Here is a 24,060-nt window from a genome sequence, read left to right as displayed (position 1 = left end):
TCGGGTTCTCAGTTTTGCTTCCACTTAGGTGGAATAAGCTCCCTCAGTCCTCCAGAACCACTGAATCCCTTTCAGCATACCAGAAGTGTCTCAAAACTCATCTTTTTCGCAGACACTTCTCTTCTGATCTACTGTCATCATCATAAATGTACATTACACTGTCAGGATTACTGCTGTATCTTCTATCAGACTTAGTTCTAATTAGCTAGCTGTGCAATTTAGTTGTAAATTCAGGAGAAAACATCAGGAGGTAAAAATGAGGTGTCCCATGCCAACAATTCATGAGCTTTTATTCTACAGTTTGCCTTGATTTCCACTATACTGTAAGGTCAGTCAGCTGGCAGGTTGTGATTTTGTAGTAGGCAGGCGAGTTGCCCTACTGGCCAAGGCCCTGAACAGGTTTGTGCTGGTAGACAGGTGGTGTCTGGCATGTTGTTAAGGAAAACCATACTGTTGTTCACATGCATGAGCAGGTAAGTGGGAAGGGGCTCTTCCGTCACCTTTTTTCCAACCTTCAACTACTTTCAACTCTAAAGTATATCCTAAACTTATATTCCTGCTTTGACTGCTTCAAGAGTTAGTAAGTACAAGTTACATATACTTAAATATATATAACAAGATCTCCAGACGTTATATCAGAATCTGCAAGGTGCTGGCATGATTCCAGCTGGAAAAGTAGAATCTCCAGAGTGATGCCTTTGAAAACACAGAATGAGGAACATCACAGGAAGTCTTGTAGACTTGGGATACTTGCTAGAACAGAGCAGCCATATTTGAGCCCTAATCACAGCCTCTTGCCAGGGGAGGCAAGGCAAGTGTAAACAGAGGTGTGGCACTACTGCGCACATGCGGGTACACGCTTCCTTTTACATGCAAGCTCCTGCTCACCCAGACTGGTGGTGCTCCAGGCAGGCAGGCAGGCAGGACAAAGGGTGGGTTTAGCTTCACTGTGGGGAGGCCTGGGAACTGTGGATTCCCCCTGCCACTTGCTCAAGACCACCACTGGTGCTAAGAATGCAGCAAAACCCAAGGATTACCATCCCTCCCGGGAGGTAGGTGGGTGGGGGGGGGGGTGTCTACAGGGGCCTTCTAGTACCCAGCTGTCCCACGTCCCTCACCTTGGAACTTTCCAGAGTTCAGTAATAAACCAAGGTACCCAGTTTCCCTTCCACAATTATTGACTGGTGGCTACAACAGTACGGTGGTCTCTTAAACTGGTACAGTCCATGGTCTAGGTTCATACCCTTAATCGATATTGCGATTTCTGGATATGGTGCACCAATTTAAAAAAAAAAAAACAGCTAAACATTTTATAAAGCATCAGAGAATGTGTACGTTTGTCAAGCCGGTCCTTTTTTCTGAATGCCCCCCTCCCCTGGAATACATTCAGTAATTACCCGACTATTATATTTGTCTTTGCACCTTTTGGTATAATTTAATTTATGTGTATAATTTATTTCATTCAGGTTTTTATCACACTGTCATCCCATACCAGAGGTAATACAAAATACTGTGTATATAAACTTCTCTTTTTATTTACTTCAGTATTTCATATTTTAATTATTTAATACTAATAATTTCATAATATTTAATTTTTGAGAATTTTTTTTTACACATTGTTTCTAAGAAGGGGTTGCAAAGATTAAAATTAGAGTGCTGTTTGCTGAGCAGGATGCAGGTGGAGGCTGAAGACGGCAGCTGTTCATCCTCGCTGCCTTCCAGGGACTGCAGGAAAGACAGTAGGATTTGTTTTCAAAGCACAGTCTGGTACCCTTCAAACGTGCACAGTCACCACAGCCACCGCTTCTCCAGAATGTGTGAATGGGTTTGCATCTTATGCCTGCTCTTCCGTCGTCTGTTTTTAGAAGAAAAAATGTGCCATTGAAACAGTCGAGTAAAAGCCGTTTCCTTAATTTTGTTGGAACTGTGCTGGGTGCTCGATGGAATAATAAGCAAATGTTTAATAAAGGCCATAAATCACTCGGTTTGTTTATGCATCTCAAGGTTTCCAGGGTTATAACGTAATTTGATTATTGATACAAGGTCTCCTAGTGGACTTTAGTTCGTAAACAGCACCGTGGCACAGCAAGTAGTACAGCACCTGGGTTGTGCAAGTGGATGTTGGTTCAATCCCTGCTCAGCTGGTGTGGAGTCTGAATGTGCTCTGGTTTCCTCCCTTAGTCTAAAGACAAGCTGTTGAGGTTCCCCATAGTGTGTAAGTAGCATAAAGAGAGTATTCCACTGATGTAGGGATGAGTGGCCCAGTGTAAGTGAATGAGGTGTGTGGGCTGATATTTTTACATAGAGTTCATTGGAAGTTGCTTTGGAGAAAAGTGTCTGTGAAATAAGTAAATGTCTAACATACTAGACTGTACTTTTGTTATATTATCATATTAGTCAGGGAGGAAGTGTAAAGTGAGGGGTGTCCCGACCAGGAGAACCTCATATACTACCACGAAACTGCCGGGCTGCACAATGTCGGACAGGCAGTCTTCTGAACAATCCAGCGGGCAGTTTGTTTGCAATATTTTTGATTCCTCCTCCTCCAAGTGGCCGATCTGCCCCACAAACCAGAATCCCATCAACCTCTTTAATTCCTGGAATAGAGAGAAAAAATCCATCATGTATTATAGCTATTCCTCACATAATAAGGTTAATTCGAACGAAGGAATCTCCCCATTCGATGAATTCTCATTGTGAGGGGATGGAATTACCATTATTAGTTATTGGTGAAAAATTTTCGGTTCCCAGAAAATATGTCACATATTAACTAAAATACCAAAATAAAGGATATTTTTCTGGATGACAATGATAAAAGGACAACCATAAAACCAGCATATTTTATAGTTTTAACAAAAATTATTTTGAGCTTGTCTTTTGATGTTATATTTTCATTCATTCATTCATTCATTCATTCATTCAAATGTTTTGCACTACATTATCTTTGGATAGTGGGGTTAAGGCTTGATTTACCGCAGTATAAGTCTATTGATGCTATTAATGCTGTTTATGTGATTTAGATAATTGATTTAATAGTTTTATGTTTATGGCTGAACACTAGAAGGTGGTATTAAGGTAGGACTCAGGTTAGCCTCCCCACGCCTCATAATGTACCCTCCGTCAGGGTTCTTACCCCAGATTTCTCCAGTAAAAATGACCCTGCTGTGAAATGGGTAAATATTTCTCAGTAGCTTGATATTGGACATCAGTTTGGTAAAAATCTCAGCAACGATCTTAAATTCCTACCAATTAATACATTTTCATAACCAAAAAGTATATAAAATAATAAGTGAAAACAAGAAGGAGGGTACTTTTGGTAGCTGTACTGCTTGTCTAGAAGATGCCCTTGGATGGCTTTCCCAGCTCCACAGCTGAAAATTCCGGAACTCAGCTGAGTGTTGCTCTCGGAGATCGAGATTTTTCCACGTGTTTCCATTGGTTCTTCAACTGTTTATTGTGTAAGACCCCAAGAGGAGGAATAAGGAGTTTTTCAGCGTCCAATCGGGCTTTCCTGAGGAGATACTCTATCTAAAACGAATCTATGGCTAATGAAGCACCAAGCAGGACATTAGTCAGGATGGGTGCTAAAGGACTAATGTGTGCCGTGTTTTGTTTGGCGCTGGCATTAGGGAGAATCCCCTGAGCTCTTGATGATAGTCGGACCTTCTTTTCCATGATCCGTGTGGTATCACTTCCACCACCACTTCCTCTCTGTCTCTGCAGAACAAAAGGCAAATGGCAGGGTACAGGAGATTATGCGCTTGAGACGTCAGCATCGTCCTCCTTACAGTTAATGCACGGTGACCATATGGGGTGGTTTTGGAGGGTATTTACAGTTTACTCAGTGTAACTGTCCTGACTGGAGGTTGGAAATCCTCAAAATGAAAATCAGCGCATATGATGGAAAGAAAAGATGTCTTCAGACACATGTATGGTCTGGAGAAGGGAGCTCCTCTCCATTCTGGTAGGAGACAAGTACACAGCATAGAAACTGCACTAGAAGAAAATTATGAATAACTCATTGATGGCTGCATGTTCTGCTTCCTTTTCCATTCTTCTACTACTAGAGCTCAGAGCTCATTTTTACACTCTGAAGAACAACCTGTCTTGAAACTGTCTTTGGAATCTAGGATTTTGAGGTTAAATGGTTCAACTTGTATTTTATTTCCTTGTTTCTTTCAGTAGTTTAACTTGTGAAGTTATAGAGGTAGGGTGGGGCAGTGGTGCAGTGGGTTGGACCGTGGTCCTCCTCTCTGGTGGGTCTGGGGTTCGAGTCCTGCTTGGGGTGCCTTGTGTTGGGCTGGTGTCCTGTCCTGGGTGTGTCCCCTCCTTCTCCAGCCTTCTGCCCTGAGTTGCTGGGTTAGGCTCTGGTTTCCCATGACCCTGTATGGGACAAGTGGTTCTGAAAATGTGTGTGTGGTGTTCCTCAAGGTTTCATACTAGGCTTGCATGTTTACTGACTACTTGCTCACATAGAGCAGTTACATGGGTTGGGCCATGACCTTCTTGTTGAAGATGTTCATATACACAGCCACAGTAAGCCTGACACTGAGGCAGCAATCCTGGTCCTCTCACCAGTCCTGGGTGCCTCAGAACTTTCTTCGTCTCAACTGTGACAACACTGAGGTTATGCTTCTTGGCACCGCCCATCACCTACTGAAAGTAAATTCAGCACTCACATACACAAATGGTATGTTGTTTTAATTTCACTCTACACATAACATCTAAGGAGTCTTACTTGACCCTGGTTTCTCATTTGATCCTCATGCCTGGATAATAGTGTCACGGTTTCTCTCAAATTTCTCATCCCAGGACTGCTGCCTATCTGGGGTCCTTCAACTACAAACTTGAGACACTGAGCTTGAACTCTAAAGGTAAGACCCTGTTGTCAAATGGCTAAGGTGTCTGACTTTAGATCAGAAGATAGAGGGTTCAAGTCCCTTCATGGTTGTTTCTCTTTGTCTATGTGCCAATTAGATTTGTTTATTAAGTAGGGGGTGCAGTGACAGCGTGGGCATGGTTGGGTCCTGCTCTCCGGCGGGTCTGCGGCTTGAGTCCTGCTTGGGGTGCCTTGTGATGGGCTGGTGTCTCATCCTGGGTGTGTTCCCTCCCCACTCCAGCCTCATGCTCTCTGTTGCCAGGTTAGGTTCTGGTTCACTGCGACCCTGCTTGGGACAAGTGGTTTCAGACAGTATGTACATACAGGCCCAAGTGGTCTTTCATTAAAAAACATGTTATAAATGATGGATCTATTATTTGCATTATAACTCACTGAAGTCTCTGCATTACCAGTAGATCTTGTTATGAATCACATTTTCTCCATGTTTCTAAACACGATCTTCCCCTGTTTGAGGATGCTTCCTGATGGCACCATGGCGCTGGAGAAGTCCAGCAGTAACATCTCAGCTCTTAGCCTCTGTGCTAATATGATTCACCATGTAATGTCAGTAAGGGCTCTCATTCATACATGAAGGGTGCCCCCACAGTTGGGAGGTTCAAGATGATGAGGCCAGGTTTCAGAGCTCACCTGTGCATGTTCTACTGCTGCTTGTTCCGCTGGAGACCCCAGGAGCCCACCCTGTTGAAATGCTTTTATCACACCATTACCTGAGACCGGAGGCTGTGACCTTCATTCCCTGTGTGATGTGGGATGAGCTGATGAAGAAGGGTGTAATCAGCCAGACTGAACACAACCTGCAGGGCATTCTGGGACAAATGTGGTGTCTTAAAACACTGCAGAAATTATGCCAAATTATCTCTGCCTGTAGAAAGATATTATAGACAAACAAACATACACACACACACATTCATTCACTCAAGCATCGTAGAATCACCAGTTAACCTGAAACACATTTCTTTGGACTGAAGGAGGGAACCAGAGCACCTGGAGGAACCCCACACAAACACAGGAAGATCATCAAGTCCACACAAACCGAACTTCATTCGAACCTATGTCCAAGCTGTGCTGCCAGTATATTGTAGTATATTTATTTTTTTCTTAACAAAAATCTAAAGCAAATCAGACAGTTATTTGTAGTGACATTGACCTTTAGGGGAATTACAGTCATTTTATCATGTCAAGTTTTAAAATAATAGTTAAAGGTTTCCTTTGCCTTTTTGCATTTTCAGCATCTTTCAGCACTTTCTTTGTAACTTTTCTGCTTCAGGGCTCAATATTATGATGGTTTTATGCTGTGAGATAAAGTCACCAGATTCCCAAGAGATGCAAGCAGGAACATGGCTACAAGACAACTGAGATGTGCAGGAGAAGAGGGTGGGGCTGCTCACCTTGTGTGGTGCTCAGTGTCACCGGTGCTTCTGTTTTAAATTGAAATCTCTCTTTTGTGCACCTTATGACTGTTTTATGTAAACATATTTCTGATAAGGTCAGGAATGACCTTTCATTACTCACCTTATTCCTATATGACCAGTAGTAATAAGCAGTACTACTGTATGTAAACAATAACAGCACCCACTTATAATAATGCTGCCACAAAACATTAATTAGAATTCGATGGGTCAGTAAAAAGAATCCCAGTGAAAAAAATTGACAGATTAACACAATCTCTTTGATGAAATAGCAGGAGCAGAAGACACGTGCACTGCATCAATGCAATAAAGGGTTAACATTTCTGTGGGCAGGCAGACCAATCAGAGTTCATTATTGGCCAATCAGAGAATAGTGTTGACCAATCAGAGTTTACTGCAGACCATTCAGAGGTTAGCACTGAGTTTGGTCACACCTTAACTGACAACCTGCTGATTATATTCCACTGCAAGGAAATTTCAGGACAGCTTGTGGCATTAAGGATTAGAGCTACTGCCTTTGACCCAAAGTTTCCAGGTTCAGTTCCCATCTCTCACTCTGCTACCCTTGAGCAAGGTACTCACCCTAAAATTACTCCAGTAAAAAAATGATGCAGCTGGGTAAATAATTGTAAAGTGCTGTAATCCGCCTTGGAGAAAAGCAGCAGATGAATCTGAGCAATGATATGAAAACAATGTTGTTGTCATGTTTTCTCTCAATTCATAAACTAACAGAGCTGACAAAAATATTGGATCAAATTTAATGTTAAAAAGCTGCAAACAAATTGGAAATATGAAATACTTTACAAAGCACTGTGTTTGTTTTTAATGAAATTAAGCATCTTTTTGCATATTAACTGATACCTCTTTTCTTTTTGTTACTGAGCTGAACGGCCTTACTGGCATTCTGATTTTTTTGGTGACCTTTACTGCAGTACATGGAGGACAAGACTGGTGTCTGATAACAAATTAACCAAATGTGATTTCTGTGTAAATTGTACAGATTCACAAAGGGTCCATAAGGAACGCAGAAGATAACTTAGGGAATTTGGTCCCGTCCACATGCTGGACACTAGTACATGTGTACTAGTAAAAACTGATGTTCTCATTAGGCTCTTTGGTTTATTTGTGATGAATCAATCACTTTTCATTGACTTTTCTCACAGGGCAGATCTGTGCGTTACAAGAAATTTTTCTTATTTATATTTGATTCTGAAAAGTAGAGAATAGGGCAGCAGGGGGCGTAGTGGTTAGAACAGCTGCCTGCAGCCTTGTCTTTACATTTGAAGGGCCGAAGTTTGAATCCCACCTTCTGCTGCAGTGTTCTTGATCAAGTGCTTGTCCTGAAATACGGTAAAAATTACCCTGTTGAATAAATGGGTAAATAACTGTAAGTAGTTTAACACTGTAAGTCGCTTTCTAGGTAAACGTCAGATAACTGTAATGTTATGGATTTTATGGAAAATGTGCAGGATTTACAGCTACAAACAAAGCAGGTCAATGTGAGTCAAGTTAGAGAAAAGCTTTTTGCTGAATGAAAGAATGTTATTTATGACTCATGTTCGGTACTAGTCAGTGTTCCACGCTTAATTTTGTGTTAAAAATTTTTATTACCATCTCAGTGATAACGCGGGCAAAGTGAAGTAATGGGAGAAAAATGGGAGGCTTTATGCGGTCTTCCCAGAGTCCCGCTTGGTGCAGCAGTTCCTCTCCAGTAATTCTACCCTGTCGGGATCTAAGGAAATACAGTGACTTCTGACTCAAGACTTAGTCATTAAAGGATTTGCTTAATCCCCAGAGCTTCGAAGGTCAAAACAAACTGTTCAGAAATAAAACCAAGTGAACAATCACATCTCTACACCGAGGCGGAGGCAAAGCGTCTTATTGGAACCCGACTCAGAAAGTTCACCAGAAGCTCTGACAATGTTCTGAAAGTATTTTGAATAAACTGGGCGAAATGAAAATGAATCAGTTCTGGTCCCTGGAAGCAGTGATGAGTACAGATGTAGAGATACAAAAAAAAAGAGCTGATGGGGGACAAGCTCTAATGGATTTTTTTTATAGACACAAATTAATTTTAATTGGTAGCTGCAATATTATACTAACATAATATTGTAATTATAATAATTATAATTATGTTATTCTTTTGTTGGAAATTCATTAAAAATATGAAGATTATCAGCTTTTTAGGAGTGGTGTGGCGACACAGCTGGTGCAGATGTGGCTCTGGCTGTATGAGGTTTAGATGTGCTCGTCACGCAGGCAGCTATTTTATGTGTTTGCAGACACTCTGGTCTCCAAACTCACATTTTGGGTGAGCTGGTGAAACTGAATATCACTTGGTCTCTGTGTGTGTGTGTGTGTGTGTGTGTGCGCGCGCGCGCGTGCGTGCACCTGGCAACATGAGTTTTGTTGCCTGGGATTGGCACCAGACCACTGTGACCCTGTGAACCTGACAAAGAGCTACCTATGCACATTACAGCCTCTCCCCTACTTACAACCTATGCGACTTATAACCATCTGTACATATGACCAAAAAAATACTGTATAAATTTTAAAAAATAAAGAAAACATATATGTAAAGAGGGGGGGTGCAGTGGCGTGGCGGCGCAGCGGCGTGGTGAATTGGCCCACAGTCCTGCTCTCCAGTGGGTCTGGGGTTCGAGTCCCGCTTGGGGTGCCTTGCGATGGACTGGCGTCCCGTCCTGGGTGTGTCTCCTCCCCCTCCGGCCTTACGCCCTGTGTTACTGGGTAGGCTCCGGTTCCCCGCGACCCTGTATGCCACAAGCGGTTCTGAAACTGTGTGTGTGTGTTTATGTAAATAGAAAAATTATGCTTGTGACCATCAGACGATTTTCTGGCATTGTGTATATCACAGCATCTCTCTCAGTTTTCACTCTCAGTTGCCATTCAGTTTTTAAAAATGATAAAATAGAAACAAAAGAATGATAAATATACTACTGTACTGTGTTTGGTGAAATCATAAAAAGATTAAGACAAGAAGACAAAAAATAAACCGAAGAATATTTTTTTTATAAGCCATGCAATGATTTTTAAAAAATTCATAAAACTGGTGAAACAAGAATGAGATAATCAGGATAAAACCTGCATAGCGTAAAAAATTAAAATGATGAAATATAAACAAAATATTGTTAAATAAAAGGTAAAAAAAACTACAGAATCATATAAAATGTCAATTAATAAAGCTGATTAATAAAAGGCGAGATAATGATGTTAGAAATTGAGTAGGATCAAAGAAAGTGGTACAGGTATACGACTTCTATATGTCACGCTGAAATGCGTCCGACTTGCGTCAATTTCGAGATAAGATCGATCTGCCAGGTCGGACGTATGTCGGAGAATGACTGCATATTATATTATAAATGGAAAAAAGCTCCAGGTGTGTTAAAACTGGATCATTTTAAGCAAGAAATTAAAAAGTTAGGGAAAAAAAGTCAAAGAAAATTTAACAAACGACCTGTCCACACAATATAATAGGCAAAAATGGACACACGGACATAATATCCAGTGCAATTTTTTATTTTGAGGATGCACTTCTAACTTTTTGGGGGCAATTTCTTTATCCACAGTCTCCCCCACCCGACGAAGGGATGTTTTCCTGGTGGGCACTGAACACACGCAGTGCAGTGGCTTTGGAGAAAAGCCGCAGAATGTAAATAAAAACAGGAATATTTTAGCACTGCTTGCCATCTAGTGGACATGACAAAAATATAAAGAATTTAATTTTTTAATAGAGACACGAAGCGTCCTTTTACTGGTTCTTTAATTTTTTTCTCTTCATGAGTTCAAGCACGAGTTGTTCAGGTGAAACTGGGTAACAGAAGGCCTCTTACCTCAAGTTATTAATTATTTTACTTCTACGTTCATATTTGTGTATTTCAAATATGGTCAAATTTTCTGGCGAGATCATTTCCGTACTCAAGGTGGGAAAGAAACACCACACACACTGGCTCTCCCTGCTCAGATTTTCGAAACACTGAAGTTTATTTGTTACGTAAGTTTGTTTATTGAAATGTAACCGTATTTTATTGTATTTTCCGAAAACGACCTGCGTTTCCTCAACGCGCCACTAGGTGGCAGCAAATCGAAGAGCAGCAGCAGCGGCAGCGCCTCTAAATCGCATCGATTCAACTCGCTTCCACGTTGTTTACAGCATCTTCTGCAGCGCTGGAGACAAACAAGAGGGAAGACTAAATAGCACTTTTGTGTAGAGGACGAGGCTTTATTTATAGCCACTGAAAATTAAATTTGTGCTTTTGCGGTATGTGTTAAATTTTGTTTGTGTTTCACAGCGTTGCCATTTAAATTTAGATTTTTTCTTAGTTCTTAAAGCTTCGCTAACGTTAATCATTTAACTGGAGTGTGTGTGTGTGTGTGTGTGTGTGTGTGTGTGTGTGTAAAGCACATCAGTGCTGCCACTGTAAACTCCATCCAATGACATTTTTACCCCAGCCAGTGTGTACATATAATTTTTATATAGCGCCTTATAATACGTGCATATACAGTAATATGTGTGCCCTTCAGCAGGCCGGGGTAAAAGGCAACAGCACACAAAACGTTAAGCTGCGATTTATTGGATGCAGTAGAAGACTCGAGCTCCTTTTTCTTCCTGTCACGTGGGCTGAGGTTTGGTTGTCATGGCAACGGAGTGACAACACAGAACCCGGAGTCGGAGCTCTCTGCGCTCCTAAACACACTCTGTCTGTGGCCGTAACCCCATCGTGTCTACTTTTATTTAAAATATACTTTTAGTGTTACAGATGTGTTTGTTTTTTAATTATTAATATTATTATTGTTATTATTTTTATTAATAAACTCCAAAGCCGCACTGACTGAGACTTGAAACTCGTCATATGGTGAATTTTTATTTTAATAAAATAATGAGCTCAACAGCCTGGGAGCAGCAGGGAAGAACTGATCGAGACGAAGAGAAGAGAAGGTAAAAAAAAATTAAAATTCACAAGTGAACTCAGTTACTGTTTAACAGGTAATAATGACAATGAACTGATGTTGTTACAGTTCATCAAAACCACATATTAAGAAACAAAAGGTTTCTTTTTCACTGTTTTTCTCTAACTGTTCGCACATAACAGAATTTATTTTTGTATTGTATATGGCTATCTATCTATCTATCTGATGAAGTCAAACATACACACACATACATACAGTACATACTATATATCCATACATACATAAGTTCGCAGACCTTTATGCTGCACTGATATCAGCAGAATGGTTGAAATGTGCAGGAAAACATTTTGTGACGAGTCCAAGGACATGAAGGACCCTGAAGACAAAAAAAGAAGCCAGAAGCAAATGGAATCCAGTAAAAAGGTCTTTTATATTTTATTCTCTTATTTATTTGCTAAGATGTCTGAACAAACTAATAAAGAGATAGATTTTGGTTTAGCTTTGTTCCTGTGTATTATTTTTTTTTCCATTCAAATGTTTTTATCTGAGGGGGGTGTGGCGGGGCAGCGGGTTTGGCCGGGTTCCTCTGTCTGTCTGGCGGGTCTGAAGTTTGAGTCCCGCTTGGGGTGCCTTGCAACGGACTGGCGTCCCGTCCTGGGTGTGTCCCCTCCCCCTCCCCCTCCCCCTCCCCCTCCAGCTTTATGCCCTCATGCCCTGTGTTGCTGGGTTAGGCTCTGATTTGCTGCAACCCCACTTGGGACAAGCGGTTTCAGACAATGTGTGTGTTTTCATGTCTGGGTGATACATGGACATTAAACCTTTATTGTATTATACTGAGAAAACTATGCCAACGTGTTGTGTTCTGTAGCGAGTGGCTAAGGTGCAAAACGATGGAACGGTACTGGTGACCAACATTCGAGTGGCGGCCGATTTCAGGGAGGCCCAGAGAAGAGCGGAGCAAAAGGAGGCGTCCAGACGCAGGTACCGCCACCTACCTGAGGTGATCTTACCTCGCCGTTGCGAACTGATCTCCACATCCTTCTTTCTTGGTATCGTTTCCATTACAATCAGAAGGATATTCCGTAATTTTCTCATAACCGGTTAATATTCAGTCATTTATCTCACACTTTTCTTCAACATGACTTTCAGTGTTAAGCTGTTTACACTGATTTACCCATTTATACAGCAGGGTAATTTTTACTACATCAGTTCAGATTAAGTACAGTACCTTGCTCAAGGGTACTCGAGCGGGATTCAAACCTTTGAGTCGAAAGGCAGAAGTAGTGTAACCGCTACACCGCCTGTGGCCTTGGTCAGCTAGTCATGTTGGTGCTGATGTCCACATGTCCACATGTCCATTCCTAAGGATAGAGAAGCTGGAGATGGAAGCAAAGACGAGTCTGGAGAAGTTTGAGGAGATCTCTAGGAGGTGGACGGCAGCCAGAGAGAAGGACGTTCCCCAGGAGCTGCGGGAGGCGCTGAACCAGCAGCAGCAGCTGTGTGCCGTCCTGCTGGAGGACAAGAACCGGCTCATCAAGGACCTGCATCAGGTGAGGGCATCGCAGAAATAGCTCCCAGCATCATCACTGCTGTTTCTTGTGCGCATGGCAGAGCCCGGTGGGGTGTGGCACAGTGATGCAGCAGGCAGCGCTCGTGTTTCTTAGTGCCTGGCCTGCACAACCGGGCATAGGTTCGAATCCAGCTTTGTCGGTGTGGAGTTTGCATCTTCTCCCAAGTCTGTGTGCATTTCACCAGGTGCTCTGGTTTCCTCCCACACTACAGAGGCTTGGAGTGGTGACTCTTAATGGTCTCTAGTGTGTGTTTGTACTGCGCTGTATATTTTCTGTGTGTGCAAAGGTTGTACTTTTGGCGTTAGTTTGTACTATATGTCAGTTTTTTAAAAAATATTCCACATTCTTAAAATTGGTGAATTTTGTCCAGTCACAGAATATTCCAGTACCTTCTAGGATCTGATGCTTTCAAGAATGTTTTTCTGGTTTCTAGAATGTTCTGGTGCCTTCTACAATCTTCCAGTGGCTGCAAAGTACAAAACTAAAACTGACACTCTTGAAGAACTAGTTGTATTTTTGTAATCAGTAAACTTTAAGCAGTAAGAATCAACACAAAAAATGGAAATAACTGATACTCAAAGAAAATTCATACCCAACAAGCAGCACAAAATTTCAGGAATGTTATCCACATCTGAGAATTAGGGATCTAAACAAACTCCAGAGTGCTTTCAAACACTCCTTGACTTTTTTATTTTGTCGTATTTCACCTTTAGTGCCTTGTGTGTTTTGCCCAAAAACTGTACAAAAATAGGGAACTGAGAGCAGGGATGAAACTGGGAAAAAAAATCATCCTTCCTTCTGTGCACAACAACAGCAGCTGAAAGCGAATGATGACCGATATGTGAAAGACTTAAAGAAACAAGCAGAACATGTGGATCTCATGATCGAGAGAATGGAAGAGCAGATAAAGAACCTGATGAGGTGCTACAGAGAGGAACTGGACCAGATCGAGGTAGCCCCTTTTTTTCCTATTCAGCTAATAAATAAAAAAAAAATAAGAATAAAGTAACACTTTCTGATAAAGAGAACTGCTGAGATGTTTCCGCCAAGCTTTGCTCTCTTACCCGATGGGACGTGTAGAAAGTGTTCAGTGAGGAACGTAAGGAGCTCCTGAGCAGCAACCGCAGGGTGTGGGAGCAGATGGCGCACGAGCGGCGGGATAAGGAGGTAAGGGGCCGCAATCAGTGCGGCTTCACATACTTTTTACCAGCCCAACAAGTCGAGGAGCGAAGCCTCATGCGATCTGTGTCGCACAGTTAGATTTCCTGGTGCAGCGGATGAGGAAGGTGGAGGAGTGTGAGATTCTGTTGCAGAAGCTAAGGATGGAGGATGAGGAGGAGTACAACATGGTAAAGATCAAGCTGGACAACGATGTACAGGTGAGTCCTTGAGTGTCTGTGTGATTGTACTTTTACAGCGATGAGCATTTTTCAGATGGGCACCACGGGGTGGAGTGTTCTCAGGCGTACACGTCTGCGCATCTCATATTTTACATACAGGGCTGCTTGAAAGTGTGTGACGCCTTTGTGTTCCTTAGCTTTACCACAAAATGAGGATCTAATGAGAATCAGTGTTTCTCATCGTGTGTGTAGTAGAAACACACAAGTAGTGCATGTGTAAAAATAAGTGAACCCAAGTTGAACTGGTTCAACCAAGTAGGTAAGTAGAGTCAGGCGTGTAAATCATAGTCATTTATTCATTTTATAAGTTTATTTTAATATTTCACACAACAATGACGACCGTCCCTATAGGGTTCACATACTTTCAAGCGGCACTGTGTACAAAACTGGGCGCTGCAGACGTCCAGCGCGGAATTTGGAAAATCCCGCATATGGGAGCAGAAACATCTTCTCCAGTAACTGAACTGAGTGGAAGCTGGGACTCAGTCTGATAATGAGAAATATAATGAGTGTAGGCTTAGCGTAGGGGCAGCAGGTGGCGCAGCGGTTAGGGCGAACCCTGGTTGGGACGTCGTTCAGTTCAAGGTTTTCTGTTTAATAGAGCTGTGGTAAAATATGACTGGTATGAAAAATAATTTTTAGTCCCAATCAAGTTACCTCGCCTGCTGCTTTTTTCCTGCTTAACCAAGTTAATTATTTATGAAATGAATGAAAACTGCATTTAAAATGTTATTTATTTATTTAAAATGTGAAATGCAAAGAGTGCACTCAATATTTCTTTATTTCGCTGACACTTTTCTCTAGTGCAATTTACAGCGTTAAGCTACTGACACTGATTTACTCATTTGTACAACTGGACAATTTTTACTCTGCCAATTCAGGGTAAGAACTTTACTTAAGGGCACTGCAACAAGGGGGGGAGGGGGTTCAACCTGGGGTCCTTTAAGTCCAGGGGCAGTGACCCTACGCACTCCTACCCCCTGCTGCCCCTAGAAGAGTCGGTCCAACCCTTTGTAGCCCGTCATCGATAGACTCGTCCCATCGATCTCCCACAGACCCTAGAGCAACAACTGCAGCAGATGAAAGCAACGTATCAGCTAAACCAGGAGAAACTGGAGTACAACTTCCAGGTGCTGAAGAAGCGAGACGAAGAGAACATCGCAACCAAGTCTCAGCAGAAGCGTAAAATTACCAGGTACTCCAGCTTTGCGGCCCGAGCAAACGTAGCGAACTAGAATCCATCTTTCTATCGAGCGCCAGACTTACATCCGAAGGGAGGAGTTTCACCTGTTCGTCACACCCGGGCTTATCGTAACGTTGACCTGCTTCACCTGGGGCCAGAAGGTCAGACCTGGTGTTTTAATATTCGTATTTTGTATGTGACGTTTCTCGTCGTTTCAGTGTGTTTTTTTGTGGTTTGGTTTGCAGATACAATTGTGATCCCACAGACCTGCTTTCTTTGTATCTGTAAATCTTGCACATTTTCCATAAAATCCATAACATCACAGTTATCTGACACTTATCTATGTCACGTCCACGCCCACAACACAAGCGACAACACCTGACTCCGCACTAGCTCCTGAGTAATCGCTCACCCTATAAAGACTCTCTTCAGCTCCCGTACCGTTGCGGAATCTCGTTGGGACAACCGCCCTTCCTCGTGTTACTACACTCTTGCTCTGTCCACAATCTCCGTTTTTTTGACTCCTTGCTTCGTTCTCCGACCACGTCCGCGGATCCTCGTTCCTGTCCCGTTCGCCGATCGACCGACTCTTCGCCCGTCCCTGGTTTTGAGAACTCGCCTCTTCCCTCAACTTCAGACGAACAACGCAGCGCTTGAGTTCAGCCGTCCCGGCTCCCTGTGTTTCGCGTGACAGTCTAGAAAGTGACTTACGGTGTTAAGCTACTTAGAGTGATTTATCCATTTATACAGCTCGGTAATTTATACCATATCCGCTCCGGGTAAGTGCCTTGATCAAGGGCACTACAGCAGGAGGAGGGCTTCGAACCTGGGTCCTTGGAAAGCAAGGCCTCGGCTGTAACCACTATGCCCCTTGCTGGCCTCGATAATAAATATATGTAAAATTTGTACAAAATTTTTGCACAAAATTACAGAAATTCCCTTTTTAACCCGAGACTACAGGATGCCATTAACAATCTGAAGATGCGATGTGCCAAGCAGGAGAAGCAGGCTCGTGAGGAGAACCAGTCGTTGAGCGATGACTACCAGCGTGTCATGCAGCAGTACAGGGACGTGCATCAGAAGATGAGGTGAGTCGTCCGGTTTGCACACGTGTAAAGTGAAATGACATGGACACCAGCAATTTTTTTAAATATCTTCATATGCAAATTCTATGCTTTGTATCCAGAATAAAAGTGGAGCTCAGTGGATTATAAATCCCTTAATCTATCTATCTAGATTTCTTCATTTTTGCTTTCATTTGGTGGCTTATTGCTACTTTATTTTTCTTTAGGGCAAGTGCAGGGTTGAGGTTGTGTGTAACATAGTTATAAATCGTCATTTCCTGTGTATCATTACCATTAAAATCTTGGAATGAAATTATTAAAAAAGAGGGAGTTTGGAATTGGGGGGCATGGTGGTGCAGTGGTGCAGTGGGTTGGACCGGGTCCTGCTCTCTGGTGGGTCTGGGGTTCAAGTCCTGCTTGGGGTGCCTTGCGATGGACTGGTTCCCTGTCCTGGGTGTGTGTCCCCCCTCTGACCTTATGCCCTGTGTTGCTGGGTTAGGCTCTGGCTCCCTGCAACCCTGTATGGGACAAGTGGTTTAGATTGTGTGTGTGTGTGTGTGTGTGTGTGTGTGTGTGTGTGTGAGTTTGAAATTGGGGGTGCAGTGGCACAGTGGGTTGGACTGCGTCCTGCTCTCCAGTAGGTCTGGGGTTTAAGTCCTGCTTGAGGTGCCTTGCAATGGACTGGCATCCTATCCTGCTTGTGTCTTCTCCCTCTCCTGTGTTGCCGGGTTAGGCTCCGGCTCCCCGCGACCCCGTACGGGACAAGAAGTTTCAGATGATGTGTGTGAGTTTGAAATCGTGAGCAGGTCTGCAGTCTCTGCCAGGGTGGTCAGCTGCAGATGTATGGATTTAGCCACGAGGACTGTAAAAACGTTCTGCTTCGTAGGGAAGTCCTCGTACGTGGGGTCACTTTAACAGCACCGCTTTATTCCTTTTCTCAGGCACTTCGTGACAACTGATGCAAAAAAATTTGATGAGATCTGGCTGATGAACGAAGCGGAGGTGAAGGAACTGGCGGAGAAGGCCCTGCAGATCAACCGCCTGGTGCACGAGCAGCAGCTGGCCTTGCCCTGGGTGCGACCAGCACTGCCCTCCATGGGGCAGGCAGGGCGTCGGGGGGCACCGTACGTCTCCTCTCCCTCCGACCTTCGAGCTCCGGAGAAACCGAGAACAAAAAGCTGCTTTTAAAAAGAAACGAGGAGAAGAGCAGAAGGAGACATCAAGTGTCTTCTTATTAAGCAAATTAATCTTGCTTATTAATTCAGCCTGTAGCACTGGCAGATAGTTTCTATGTCACTTATTTAAATAACCTAACATCATAATGACATGCTGAATTTTTAATTTTCTTTTTTTTTTTTTTGGAATACAGCAGACCCTTCATGTTTCCGGTGGTTTTTCTGGGCGTGAAATGAAATTTCCACAAATAGCTTCATGTTACCCTAGAGACTGAGTAAAAAATGAGCAATTAAAAAACAAAAAATCTTTAGCTAATTTATATATTTACGTACAATTTAGCAGTACAAAGTTAAAAATCAGATGTATAACAGTAAGGAACCTTTTTATGTGGGGGCTTGTGTTTGCTGCCACAACCGTGTGCGTGGTTCAGCAAAGCTTTGCTGACCTGACCAAATTAAAAAAAGAATTTTTTAAATTAAAATTAATTTCTGAGAATGAATAGCAGAAAAGAAAATCTATGCACATATATACAGTACACACACACATTCATACATGAAGGTTTCAAGCTTAACATTGTGGGTGTTCTGTTCATGACATCACATTATCTGACCTTGTTCTCCAACTTATAACATTGATTACACCACTGGGTCACTTTTAGTGGAGTAATTGAGAGTGAGTACTTTGCTCAACAGCGCTACAACTAGAAGGGGAATTTGAACCCACAACTTTTGGATCTGAGGCAATAGCAGCTCTGACCACTACACCACCAACAGCCCCCAAATGAAGGAAACTTAATGAGGACAAAGAGCAACAACCACGAAGGGACTCGAACCCTCAATCTTCTGATCCGAAGTCAGACGCCTTATCCATTAGGCCACATGGTCCCACGCAACTACTGAGGCTTCATTCCCATCTTACCTCTTCATTGATTCATTTCCAGAACGATGTCCCAGCAATCCAGGAACTTGAGTTCTCCAGAAAGGAGTGAGGTTCAGACAGCAGCCTACTGGCAGACGATGGCCAGCATCATCCCTGAATCCAAGCTGAAGGTGTGGGGAGCTCTGGAGAGTGCCCTGGGAAAGTATTAGTGAGTCTCCTCGACCCTCTACTCCTTCACCCTCCTAGTTCCAGGACCTCGTCTGGGTTGGGTGGTGCACACGATGCCTGCTTCCCCCTTCAAGGAACTCATCTTTCTAGAGGACTGGTAAAGAGCGGGTCATGAGCAGTGTTTTTTTTTTCTGTCCTTGTGTTCACAGCACCGTTTTGAATGAAAGATCTGAGCTCCTCGTGGAGACGCAGAACCTTCAGCAGCAGAACATGGAGCTGAAGATGTTGTTGCACCAGTACCTGAGCTCCAAGGTCAGAACCCCATGTGATTGGACGTGGGTTCAATCCGCACTCTGTGTGTGTGTGTGTGTGTGTGTGTGTGTGACACTGTAAGTCACCTTGGATCCGGGTGTCAGATGAATATTACGTAATAATTACTGTACGTCACTTTCAACGAGTAAATTCAGGTATCGACATTAACGGTTGTCCAGGACAGGTAATTTGCACACAGGTCGTTCTAACACCTAGTGAAAAATAAATTAAGGTAAAATATGGCAACCGCCATCATAATGAAGAAACTGTGATGTCATTATCCGCATTTTTGTTTCGACATCATTTTCTCGCCCAAAATTGTAAAAAATGAAGCAAAACAGCCCCGATACGTTGCTATTTTGAGCAATTTCTTTGCATCGAAGCCTTTTTGTAACTACGCTTCCTTTCACGTGTCGCCCACAAGGATATTTTAAACCTGGACATGTATCGGTTTTTGTCTTTCCGCTACATTTCAGCATTGGACAGGTGGCACACCTGGCGGGACAGGTAAAATGTAAATGTAAAAAGTGTCGAGCCCTAAAATGGGAAGCGTCTAAAATGAAGCATAAAGTATGTTTTTCACATTTAGACATACAAAAGTGTGCTTCCAACACGTGCCCCATCGAAGAAAGACGTCAAGGACCCGTATTTCGTTTTTGTTCGGACGTTTGCTGAAACGACCTCTGATGCTTTGTAACGACAGGTGAATGCAGAACTCGTGGTCCCCCCTACGCGGCTGATGCAGCTGAACAAGAATAACTTCAGCAGCGAATGAAAGTCCTGAAGAATAACCACAAGTGGATACCTACTGAAGGAGAAGCCATGCTCAAAATTACTAAAATAAACTTAAGTGGTGGCTTAATTATTTACAGAAAATAAGCAAATTAATAGCAAACAATAGAAAGTTGTAACTAAGTAGGTACGAAAATGCACCGATAAAGTAGGATGGATGTTATGTAGGGCGGCGCAGTGGTACAGCGGGTAGCGCCGGTGCCTCACATCATCCCTCTGTCTGTGGGGAGTTTACATGTTCTCCCTGTGTTCACCTGGGTTTCGTCCAGGTGCTCCTGTTTCCTCTCACAGTCCAAAGGCATGTTTTAGGTGAACGGGTGATTAATTTGTATTTACTGTGTGTGTGTGTGTGTGTGTGTAATCTTGGTTTCCTCAGTGCTCCTGCATCACTTCGAATAAATTTATATTTAAATATTTATGCCTGATATTTGAGAATTACAGTGATTAATTCAATTATAATACAACATATTATATTGCGAATATCACTATTATATTCATACAGTATATATTATTATTAATGATATTTTTGTATTATTATACAATGAAAATGATACCCCCAGAGGTTTGTTTTTCCTCCCTTTCTTTGGGTCCGGAGTTTTCTTTTTTGTTTTCCTCTCCTCAGTTGCCAGTTGACAAACACACACACACACACACACACACACACACACACACACACACACACACACACACACACACACAATTTGCAAACCACAACCAGTATCAACTGTGCTCAGTTGTTCAGCAATCTGCACCACTCTGTTGAGGAGAACACTTTATTAAAATGAACCAAATGGACCGAACGCTAACCTAGACAAAGCGTCACTAAGAGGGGTCTGAATGTAGAACCAAACCGGTACCATTCCTGAGACAGCTACTCGCACTGCTGCCCGTTTCAGATTTTCAGGGTCCCCTCAACCCCCCAGATTGACAATCCTGTGACTGAGGGAGCCGGGCATGGAGAAGACCAGCAGTGCCAGGAAGAGGAGCAGCAGGAGGCCCATGAGCAGAAGCACAAAGTGCACCTTGTAGTGCCTCCAGATCAGGATGCAGGCGATGCGAAGGGGGCTGAACAGCCAGGACAGACGGGTGTCGGGTCGACTGCAAAGACAGGCCACGAATCGCAGCGTGAGATCCATCGGTTTATTTACTCATCCTCATCTTGGTGCAAACAAAATTGTTTCCGTCTAAATAAGACAGGTGTGCAAATCTTCTCGTATAAACAGGCATTTAGTGCAAACTCTTGTATGAACACTCACAAAAAACGAGTGAATCAAACCATATCAACAACTAAAGCAGGAGCAAACTGGTAAGAGAAGTGCACACGACAGACCGACATATTTTCGGAAACGTATTTTTTACAATACAAATCGATCCTTAATTTCATTAAATAATTCAGTCATTCACATAACTGCGAGCAAAGGAAATCATCTTCGTGCAGGCAAAAACACACAACTTCTTTGCTGAACGGTGACGTGTACAAACATGTGACCGAAGGTGGATTTTAGGAGTTGAAAGACGAGAAAAAATACGTTAATCCACTTTGCTATATTCGCTACAGGTATGTGCTCATGCCTTTATGGAAACTTTACGGCTGCAGTCACGACAACTTAACAACTAATGCTAGTTTTAGGTAGTCAGAGCAGAGTCAAGTTTAAAAATTTACTTAATTTCCTAAGTACCTCTGAAAAAGTTACCTTCTACTAAATATATCTCATTACACCCATTTGCTGAAATAGCAAAATAAAATTCTTGAACACCTTCATATTTAAGTCATTTACTCATAAATATCTAATTATTCTACAAATATCCAGCATCCAAAAAAAATCCTTGGTATGTTGTACAAGCTGCCTTGTAAAAACTGTGCAACTGTTGCTAAGACGTCATTCCGAGAGTTATTTAAACACACCACACATGTTCACAAGGCACCACAAATTACTCAAAATGTTACTGGAAATATGACAGCATTATTAGAAAAGGTTCAAATGTACCCATGCAATACCAGCTTAGTGCATTCGCAATGGTTCAAAAGTTAAAAATGAATTGTTTCAAAGAAGATGGAGTTAATGGTGTCAGAAGTGTGATACAAGGAGAGGTGGGCGGAGTCACTGCAAAGCCTGGAGCACAGAGCAACACGTCCATCGGCATCTGCCTCCCTCCGTGTTCAGGCCCCTAACAGCTTCTTGACCAAGTAGCCTGGCATGCTGTAGAGGAAGAGCGCCACCATGGCCAGCAGCAGCAGGGCGAGTACGATCTTAATGATCAGCCACTTGTAGCGGTTGCAGATGAGGTAACGGATTGCTTTAAGTGGACTGAGGAACCAGAGGAAGGTGGTATCCGGTCGGCTGCGGCCACAGGAAAGGGAAGCAAGAGACAAATTAAGCAAAGGTTAGTAGTTAATAATTGGTTAACTGTGATTGGTTAACAACGACTGGTTTGCAGGGATGCAGAAAAGCGGTTAAAGATGTCCTTAAATCTAAACAGTAAGTGTGGACATGGCTGTTGGCTAATTGGAAATCAGGATAAATTTAATTATTTGTACTTCATTGCTTGCTTGTCCTTTTGTTTGGAATTGTTTTGCCTAATGATTCCCCATGATTTACACCAAAGCTCTTCTGCGGTGGTCCTGGATGTCCAAGTCCACCAGGTTTTGGTACCAGCTGAGTAATGAACCATCGAGTCTAATTCACGACCTCAGCTGGACTCGTTTAGTTCCCTTTCCAAGCACTTGTTGTACGGACTCAGCCTTCAAGGATGAAAACTGGGCAGCTCTGATTTACACTTACACATTCTTTTACAATCAAAAACTGACAGCAACATGATTATTCAATCTCATATACTTGCACCCCATAAGTATGAGTCCTTATGACCATCAAAATGATGGAGGGAAAACCCATAATAATAACAAAAGATAAGTTACAAAGGATAATTTTCTCCATTAAACTGTTTTAAATGCAAACAAACTTAAATTTGAGTAAACTGAACGTGAGGTTTGGGGGCACAGCGGGTAACACTGATGCCTCACAGTGCCTGAGCTGCACATTTGGCTGTAGGTTCGAACTTGGGTTAGGGTGTGTGGAGTTTCTACATTTTCCCCGTGTCTGCAGTCCAAGGACATGCACAGAAAATACAATGGTAAACCATTTTTGTACCTTGCTTCATTCTGAGAAGCCAATAATTTCGCAATTTATGTGTGTGTGTATTTTAAGGAGCGGACACGTATAACCAATGACAAGTACAGATGTACTTTTTAACGATTCGTTATTATTAACTGCTTGTCTAAATCATGGTCTCGGTGGTGCAGAGCCTAACCCAGAGGAACAGGTTAGTCATAGCACACGCTGGACGGGATGCCAGTACATCACAATCACACATGCACATTTATTCAGACAAACACACTCTAAGGACAATTTGGAGTCACCAGTGAACCTCAAACACATGTCTTTGGACTATGGGTGGAAACCAGAGTACCCAGGGGAAACCCTCTCAGACAAAGGGAGAGCATGCAAACATCATGGGATTTGAACCCACACCCAAACAGCCCTGTGAGACAGCAGTGCTACCCACTGCTCCACCATGTATTCTTCACAAAGGATACAATTAAACTGTGTGAAAAACCGGAAATTAGTGACAGCGGATACATACATACATATATACATACAGTACTGCAGTAAATTCACGTAAACTTGAGACAGGTGATATAAACTAAAATGACAGTTTTAAACCATCTTGTTGACCGATGAGAGACTCTGGCTCACAAAAGACAAGGGAACAGTGATGGGTGACGGAAAGAGAGTCAACTCACAGAAAATAAAATGGAAAAGACAACGGAGGGCTCAAGGAGCTACCATTTGCCTTCATTCTCAGGCTCCCAGCATCTTCTTGACCAGATAACCAGGGATGGAGTAAAGGAAGAGACCCAGCAAGAGCAGAAGGAGGGCCAGAGAAAGCGCTTTCAGGATCAGCCAGCGGTAGTTGTGCCACAGGAAGTATCGGATGGACTTCAAGGGATTCATAAACCAGACAAAGCTCATGTCCGGCCGACTATCATTCCGGAGGAAGACGAATCGGGGAGGGGGGAGTTCAAAATGGTAAAGGGGTTGGAAAAAACACAAGAAACCAAAGTGGAAGTGGAGACAGCAAGAAAAAGTAAAGTGAGGATTAAATCATGGTAAGTGAGAACCAGCCTATTAATTATGACATGAGACAGAACAGTTTTCATTCTGGATGGTTCCATGAGGTATCTAAACATGGATTTGACTGCCTCCTTCATCATGGGC

The 24,060-nt window shown here is 42.7% G+C and overlaps 2 protein-coding genes and 1 non-coding gene across 7 annotated transcripts in view; 1 reads left to right on the top strand and 2 right to left on the bottom strand.

The window, feature by feature from the left end:
* Positions 1-10,982: 10,982 nt before the first annotated feature.
* LOC108921093 (dynein regulatory complex protein 1-like) lies at positions 10,983-20,050 on the top strand. Its single transcript, XM_018730385.2, has 13 exons — positions 10,983-11,266; positions 11,577-11,661; positions 12,107-12,219; positions 12,605-12,788; positions 13,624-13,761; positions 13,890-13,976; positions 14,066-14,188; positions 15,265-15,404; positions 16,346-16,480; positions 17,398-17,580; positions 18,573-18,719; positions 18,889-18,991; positions 19,695-20,050. Exons 1-13 carry the CDS (start codon positions 11,181-11,183, stop codon positions 19,764-19,766), a joined length of 1,596 nt encoding a protein of 531 aa, XP_018585901.2. The 5' UTR covers positions 10,983-11,180; the 3' UTR covers positions 19,767-20,050.
* On the bottom strand, positions 18,444-18,516 carry trnar-ucg (transfer RNA arginine (anticodon UCG)). The gene has a single exon. It is a non-coding gene; the product is annotated as a tRNA-Arg (tRNA).
* Positions 20,051-21,106: 1,056 nt separating the features above from the next.
* otofa (otoferlin a) overlaps positions 21,107-24,060 on the bottom strand; it is a 47,297-nt gene continuing 44,343 nt past the window's right edge. For 2 of the 5 annotated variants that reach the window (XM_018730377.2, XM_018730379.2), the window contains exons 45-46: positions 23,629-23,824; positions 22,064-22,125 (exon numbers count right to left, since the gene is read on the bottom strand). In XM_018730377.2, the coding sequence (XP_018585893.2) occupies positions 23,644-23,824 (181 nt within the window). In that variant the 3' untranslated portion in view covers positions 22,064-22,125; positions 23,629-23,643. Of the gene's footprint in view, positions 22,126-23,571; positions 23,825-24,060 lie in introns of those variants that run through there. The other 3 variants (XM_018730381.2, XM_018730378.2, XM_018730380.2) reach the window with 2 other exon arrangements.

This window comes from Scleropages formosus, chromosome 1 (assembly GCF_900964775.1).
Source record: "Scleropages formosus chromosome 1, fSclFor1.1, whole genome shotgun sequence".
Taxonomy (NCBI): domain Eukaryota; kingdom Metazoa; phylum Chordata; class Actinopteri; order Osteoglossiformes; family Osteoglossidae; genus Scleropages; species Scleropages formosus.
The sequence above is the reverse complement of the archived record's forward strand: the minus strand, read 5'-3'. Positions and strand labels throughout refer to the sequence as shown.